This window comes from Cannabis sativa, chromosome 4 (assembly GCF_029168945.1).
Source record: "Cannabis sativa cultivar Pink pepper isolate KNU-18-1 chromosome 4, ASM2916894v1, whole genome shotgun sequence".
NCBI classification, from domain to species: domain Eukaryota; kingdom Viridiplantae; phylum Streptophyta; class Magnoliopsida; order Rosales; family Cannabaceae; genus Cannabis; species Cannabis sativa.
In genome coordinates this window covers 38,404,313-38,412,118 of record NC_083604.1, presented here as the reverse complement: position 1 = coordinate 38,412,118, position 7,806 = coordinate 38,404,313, and the positions used below count along the sequence as shown (strand labels likewise).

The window sequence follows — 7,806 nt, the reverse complement described above, 5'->3', positions numbered from 1 at the left end:
CCAAACACAAGGAAGGAGTTTCGGGTTCATATCTTGGTGATACTCTGCTACAGAAAGGATACAAGGGTTAGAGATCTCAGCGGAAGGAGTCATTTAATTCTGCTGCAACTACTGTAAGGTTTCTCAAACTTTATATGTGTTTAAATTACATTGTTTTAGACATTCATATTTAGGATTTTAAATAACATACATGGTAGTAAATCTAGATACTGGTAAAATATAATCCAACAACAATCTGATCATGTGGAGCTCTAGAAAACAAATTGTTGTTGCTCGTTCAAGTACAGAATCAGAATAATGTGCCATTGCCCTTGCCACCACTGAACTTATATGGATTCAATCGTTATTTAGTGAGCTTGGCATTCAGCTTTCCTCATGTCCCATACTTTGGTGTGACAATCTTAGAGCTACATCACTTGCATCTAACCCTATTTTTCATCAAAGAACGAAGCATATTGAGGTGGATCTTCCCTTTGTTAGGGATAGAGTGCTTGCTCACTCTATTGACATCAGACATGTCTCAGCAAATCATCGAACAACAGACATTCTTACTAAAACACTTCCACACCTTCAATTTGATAAATTTCGAGACAACTTAACTCTGAAAGAACCAAATGTAACTTGAGAGGAGGTGTTAGTGTTAATTAGTGGTGAAAGAATTCTGCTATTTTCGATTATATTGTTTGTTATTACTTTCTGTATTCTCTCTCTCATTGTGTAATGTAATTGTGAATTTGTTACAAACACTATATAATACAATTGCAGTTCACTTCTTCAATTGAGTTTTTTCTCTCAATCTTTCTCTTTTCTTCTTCTCTTTTCTTTTTCTCTACTCTTACAACAATAATAAAAATAAATTAGCTAACTAACTAAAGTACTAAAACCATAATATTTAGAAAATTATTTTAAAATTAAACAGTTTTGGTAATAATAATTATAATAATAATTAAGTAGACTAAAACCATATATGTTATATAAACTAACTAAACCAAATCCATGGATGTTAAATAATAACCCTGTTATATTATTATTTCTAATGATTAAACAGAGGTATATTATGTGTAATGTATTTATTCGTAATGTTTTTTTTGTTTTCTTAAGAAAATGAAAAATATGATGACACAAGTGTTATTATATGCGTAAGGTATAGATATTAAATATTTTTAGTTGGTTAATAAGTTTCCAATTCTAGGAGAAGTATTTAAGAAATGAGTTAAGGCTCAAATGTGTTAAGAAAATATTTGAAATTTAGAATGGAATCTAAGAACAAGATTGAGATTTGGAAAAGAAAGTAGTGGTGACTACAATAACGACGGATGAAATAATAATAATAAATAATATAAAATTAGTTTAGATATTTTATTATTATTATATATTATAATTATTTTTTTTATTATAATACTAAAAACAATTAAATTAGTCCCTACAAAGGCTCTTATATTATTTTACTATTACTATATATTAGTATTATTTTTTATTATTAATTTAGGAGATTGTATTTGGATGGATGATTCTTTACATTTTTTTTTTAATTCTTCCTTAAAAACAAATTTATATTATTGAAGTTTATCTTTCTTTCAGAAAAAAAAAAAAAAAAAAAATAGCACCATTTACGTATTGTCTAATAAAATACAAAATAGCCTAAGCAACCTACGACTCTTAAATTTCAGAAATGTGAAGGGAATAATGAGCATTATTGGTCAAGTACCTGCATTATTTGCACCTCTTTTGTAAACCACATATTATTGTTATCATCATTTTGTGATATTTGTTGGCCAAAAGCTATTCCAAACATAGATATTTCGGGCTCTACAAAACTAAGAAATTCAAAGGTCAACTTTGTCATAAAATTGCGAAACTCCAATTCATATGAACTCATGATATATATTCACTGCTAAAAGAAAAACCAGAGGGCCCGACATGTATGATTAAGTAAACCTATTAATTATTATCATTGGTCATTACTATAGTTGGTTTGAAATTTAATCTAGAGGAAACAAAATTGTACTATTCAACTCTCACTCTCTCTGTAAGAATTAATTAAACTGCAATCTAATAACCACGCAAGAACACTAATTGCTCTTAGGAATCCATATTCTCCATACCTTAATTTCACAATCCATACTTCCACTATAAACCAAATAAGAAGTACCATCTGAAGAAATTAGACATGAACTATTATTATCAAGTGAAGCGGTCAAACATTTGACTGGTCGTCTATGACCTTCCAACACGGCCAAACAGGTGTAACTCTTGTCAACTGGGCTTGATGTTGATCTTTTCCAAACTCTGACTGTGTAATCAGCCGAACCACTGCATACCAAATCAGATGATACCACTGCCAAACACAATATGGCCTTGGAATGTCCTCTTAGTGCACCCACCACCACCATGGCCCCACTACTACTATTACTACTTCTTCTACCTTCAACCACACCGATTTCATCATCACCACCGTCCGATCTTTCCCATACCAGGATCGAACGATCACACGCGCCCGAATACAAAACTGACCCGTTCGAGCTAAGAGCCAGGGCATTCACGGCCGACTTATGTTTCTCCAACGTGGCTTCCAGCGTGTGTTTCATACGTAACGACGAACCATCAACCTTTACCCTCTTCCACACCTTGATTTTCCTATCGGCTGACCCGGTGTACACGTGGCCGTCATAGGACAATGCAACGTCATTAATAGCATCGTCGTGAGCGTTACTCACGGACTCGAGGCATTTGAAGTCGGTGGTTCTCCAGATTTTGAATGATCGATCCCACGAGGCCGAGTAGAGAAGGGAGTTGTCGTGGGAGAGAACCAGCGCCGAGACAGCGTCCACGTGATGGACCCACGTGCGGCTCTTGTGGCGGTGGACCTTGATGTAGTTCTTGGCAAAAAACAGAGTTGAGAAACGGTCGTTTAAGGTGGGAAGCGTGGCTATGCATTTGTAGTCGTGTTTTTGTTGGTCTCCTTTAACGCTATTGACTTTCCATACTCGGATCTTGTGGTCTTGATGAGCACTGAAGAGTTTATCGCCTGAAACAACAATCGACTTGACAGAGCTTCCGGTGGCGGCGACAATATAGTTTTCTGGGAGAGAAAGTATATTGGAATTCTTTTCTGAGTCTAGGTTCCACAGACGAACCTGACCGTCGGAGGAAGCACTGTACAGAAACTTCCCGGAGAGGATGAGAGAGGAGATGTAGGAGGAGTTAGATGGTGAGGGTTTGAGCGTGATTACGTTGCAGTATTGGGATAAGGTTATTTGATCCTGGTTTTGGTGGAGAGATGGAACAGAGGGAAGACTAGGTTGAGAGCAGAGAGTAGAAGAAGAGGTTGATGATTCTGAGGGAAGGTGACTAGTGTTATTAGCGGAGGAGGAGTACTGATCAGATTCTTCTGATGAGTCTTTTTGGGTTTGACAGAGGATCTGACATGGAAGAATAATACCCATAATGTTATAAACAGAGTGTTCGAGATAGTAATTTAGTGGGTTATTTATTGAGTTTATATACAGAGAATGTGAACATACACAAATGTGTTTTACACCAATTACCAAAGAACGACGACGTTTAACCTTTGCTCACAAGTCATATAAAGTTTGGGAAAGTGGTAATAATTAAAGATACTATCGCCAAACAGCTAACTTATTAAATAAAATTATTCTTGACCTACAACATACACCTCGATGACGTTATTAAAAACAGAAATTATCTATAGTTTATAGCTGTTACATTATTACTGATATAATAATAGAACAAAAATACCTTGAAACTTGGAATGTTTCACTTCACTCTTTCTTTTTTTTTTTTTTTTTTGGAATAAAAGACATAAATATATTAAAATGAATAAAATTATACGTCATGGTTATTACAAAATATGTTATGTGGTATAGAAGATAGATCGACTATACCAGTTACATCTCGGGTGAAGGTCCACTTAGCCATATCATGAGCCTTGAAATTATACAGTTTAGAAATAAATAAAAAATTACAACTAATCAAAAGATTTGAGAGTGTTTACATTGAAGGGCATAGTTACCAATACTCCAAACGAAACAAGTTATCTTCAACGTGTTGATAATTGTCTCAGAGTCACTCTCGATCATCACGAACAAATGCTTCCATAGGATCACTAACTCTAGGGCTAATAAACAGGCCACAACTTCTCCAATAAGTGGGTCAGAGAAGTTGAGCCTTTCAGTAGCCACCCACAAAACTGTCTCCTTGTATCTCTAGCCATAGCCACCACGTACATTAAGTCACAACCAACTTTAACGTCACAGTTGATCTTGACCCAATTTTCCCGGGGGAGACCAAACAGGAGACTCCAATGTCACTAACGAAAGAAACAGACAATAAGCATAATCTGCGTAACACATAGAAATAGAATTAATACAGTGTTTAATGTTACAAATAGAGTTATTATGAACCTTATCATTGCATGTTTTCCAGATCGTTTCCACAACAATTGAAGCATACAAGAATCACTCTTAGACATCCACTCTTTTATCCTTTAGGCTCCATAAGAATTTGACCCGATCCCTTACTCGGGCTCCAGAGTCCTGGACGGACATCACCTCCCAGGGGGAGGACCTCAAATTACTATAGAGGAAAAGATATTCCATTATTTCCTCTCCCTCACACAAATAGAATAGGAAGCTTCGTCAATATGTATTCTTCTAGCAAGGACATAATGGGTAGGCAAGGTACTTGAGAGAATACTCCACCAGAGAACCTTGTGGCATTCCAAAATTTTAGAGTTCTAAAGTTTATTCCACAAAACTAGAGCAAAGTTGCTAGGAGGAGCGCGATTCAAGGCATATAAAAGGTGGGCAGATCTGGTAGAGAATAGCCCATATGGTTCTTTAGTCCAAATCCACTTATCACTGCCTTAGTCCCCAGGTCTACCACCTTTGATGATGTTATTTGTTGTCTCTAGGTCAAAAAGGTTTTGGAATTTGGGTACATCCCAATTGCCATTGTTAGTTAGTAAATCCACTACTTTCTCCAACCCCTTAGGTCGATCGATTGTGGGATCAGGGATGAAGTCCCGACCATGAATAACCCAAGGATCTTCCCAAATGCTTGTATCTTTCCCATCCAAAATGAGTTTACAGGCTCCTTTCAAGAGGATTTCTTTCTACTTCACAACATTCTTCCAGAACTACGAGTCAAAGTTTCTAGACGAGCACTTCAAAAAGGATTTGCCTTGTGTACTTAGCACTCAAGATCTTGCAGCAAAAAGATTGATCCTCGGTAAGGAGAGCCCAACCCCATTTAGCCAGAAAGGTCTGATTCATTTCTAAAGTCTTCCTGAATCCAAGCTCACCTCTAGACTTAGGAAGGCACAACTTATCCCAAGCCTTTAAGTAGAGGCCTTGGTTACCCGACTCGCAACCCCACCAAAAGTCCCTGACCATTCCATCAATTTTAGAGGTAAGTTTCTTAAATTACTTAGTCGCTTGCATCGCATAGACAGGTAAGGAACGCCCCAGTAATTTTATCAAAGTAGCACGACCTACTTTAGTCAAGGAATTCAACTTCTATCCATGCAACTTATAGACTAGGTTATCCAAAATGATGTAGAAATCTGCATCTTTAAGATGATTTTGAAACAAAGGGAGTCCTAGGTAGCTAATGTTACCAACTGCCGTGATGAGACCAAGAACCTGCTTAATACCAAATTTCATCCCATCACTGGTGTTATTGCGGAAGAAAATAGAGGATTTCAGTTTATTACTTCGATGGTCCGACTAATCACAGAATTTCTCCAAACAATGCCAAATTTCCTTAGCTTCCTTTAACGTGGCCCTACCCACTACGATTAGATCGTGTACGAAGAAAAGATGAAAAATTCGAGGCCCATTCCTACTCAACTTGATTCCACTGATGGAACCAAAATCTAGGGCACTTTTAAGGATACGCGAGAGGATTTTAGTAGCCCAGATAAAATGATAAGGGGAAAGGGGGTCCCCTTGTCTAATACCAGACATAAGGGTAAGTATAATAACTTTTCCCCCATTCAGGTAAACATTGAAAGAGGTCGTGCATAAGCACTGACGGACCCAACCACAAAACTTGTTCAGAGCCTTGAAGCTGCAGAGAACATGGTCAATAAATTTCCAGCTTAATTTATCAAAGGCTACCAGATCTATCTTTATAGGAAAGAAGCCCTCTTTTTCTTTCTTGAGCTTAAACGAGTGGATGATTTCTTGTATTAACACATTGTTGTCTTGGATATTCTGCCCTGGGACGATAGCTTCCTGAGTAGGACATATCATCCTTGGGAGGTGTAACACCCTAACTAACATAGGCGTATTACGTGATTTTTAAACATGTTGTGCAGCTCGTTGCTAATCAACGAGGTTTATGGAAAACGTGATTAATTAAAATTTTTGCTTTTTAATTAAACTTATATAATAATATTACAAAAGACTCGGGATCCCGATTACAAAATCATTTACAAAAAGATTTAACTGTTTATACAAAATAATGTCGCCTAGCGACTAGTTACAAAATCAGCCTCGCTGTCCCGATGATCGTACGCTCCAGGCCTAACCGCCCCGACATGTACAACCTTCATAAGCTCGCTCACGGTCCATTAGCTTTAGCCTTGCCTTTACCTACACATACACGTAGAACTGTGAGTCGACAGACTCAGTAAGAAAAGCATAATAATACTCATACATAAATCCCGGTCATGATCAGACGCCCATACCCCTGATCACAACCCTAACTGCCGTGTCCAACACGATACTGAGTCCCGCTACTTCCGTGTCCAACACGGTACTGAGCCACTACTGCCATGTCCAACATGGTGCGAGTTACGAACGTTCATAGGGACGGTACTATTGACACGTAACGGCTGATCGGTCGAGCCGGTCATACTCACATTCTTGGTCGCATACTCCCGGCTGTCTTAGAAACGTGTTACTATATCCTCCCGATCGGTCGAGCCGGTCATACTCCGGCTGCTGGTCATACTCCAAATTTACAGAGACGGGATACGTCAATAGTACAGAACCACCAACCAAGTGTCAGCCTGATCGGTCGAACCGGTCATACTCCGGCTGCTGGTCATACTCCAGCCTGTACCGACGTGATAGGGTTGGATGGTTCGAAGCCAACATACATAACTAATGTAATCTAACATGCTTCCTACATGCTCGCTAAACATGTAATCTACATATGCGTACTGTTATACTAATCTTACCTAGATTCCGAATTCAGGTGTGCCGGTCAACCTGACTGGAACTTTAACTGCGCGGCGGATTACAGGCTCCTAAACCATAAAAATCACAACACTATAAGTGACACGCTAAATCACTTCCCGGGGACTTAAACTAGGAACTAAAAGTTTCCCTATCGATAAAAAGCATGGCAATACCCCCTAAAACATAAAAACGAGGAAAACACGGGTTTCTGAAATTTCCCCAACCGGTAGACCGGTTGCCCAACCGGAATTCCGGTTCTGGGAATTTTCGAAGCCCATCCGGAATTCCGGATGCACAACCGGAATTCCGGTTCCTCGCAGACAGAATTTCAAAAATTCATATCTCAACCAAATCAACTCCAAATTGATTCAAACCTTCCAGACCTACTCCATATAACCCAAATAACATTTCTAAAGCATCAAATCTACCCAGAATGCACAGAAATGAAAAACACCATTGAAGCTCAAGCTTTGAGTTCTAAACTCAAACTTGAGCAAATCTAAACAACATGCAATCAAACTAGCTTAGATCCACTTAATCAAGCATAAATAACCCTCTGAAAATGAAATCTATTAACTACAGCAAACAAATTACAGAT

The 7,806-nt window shown here is 38.0% G+C and overlaps 1 protein-coding gene across 1 annotated transcript; it reads right to left on the bottom strand.

The window, feature by feature from the left end:
- Positions 1-1,838: 1,838 nt before the first annotated feature.
- LOC115702131 (protein JINGUBANG) lies at positions 1,839-3,660 on the bottom strand. Its single transcript, XM_030629589.2, has one exon. The coding sequence runs from the start codon at positions 3,444-3,446 to the stop codon at positions 2,073-2,075; it is 1,374 nt and encodes a 457-aa protein (XP_030485449.1). The 5' UTR covers positions 3,447-3,660; the 3' UTR covers positions 1,839-2,072.
- Positions 3,661-7,806: the final 4,146 nt, after the last annotated feature.

Bases quoted from the DNA above. Each gene is read 5' to 3' on its own strand.
- LOC115702131 (XM_030629589.2), bottom strand. From the start codon at position 3,446: ATGGGTATTATTCTTCCATGTCAGATCCTCTGTCAAACCCAAAAAGAC.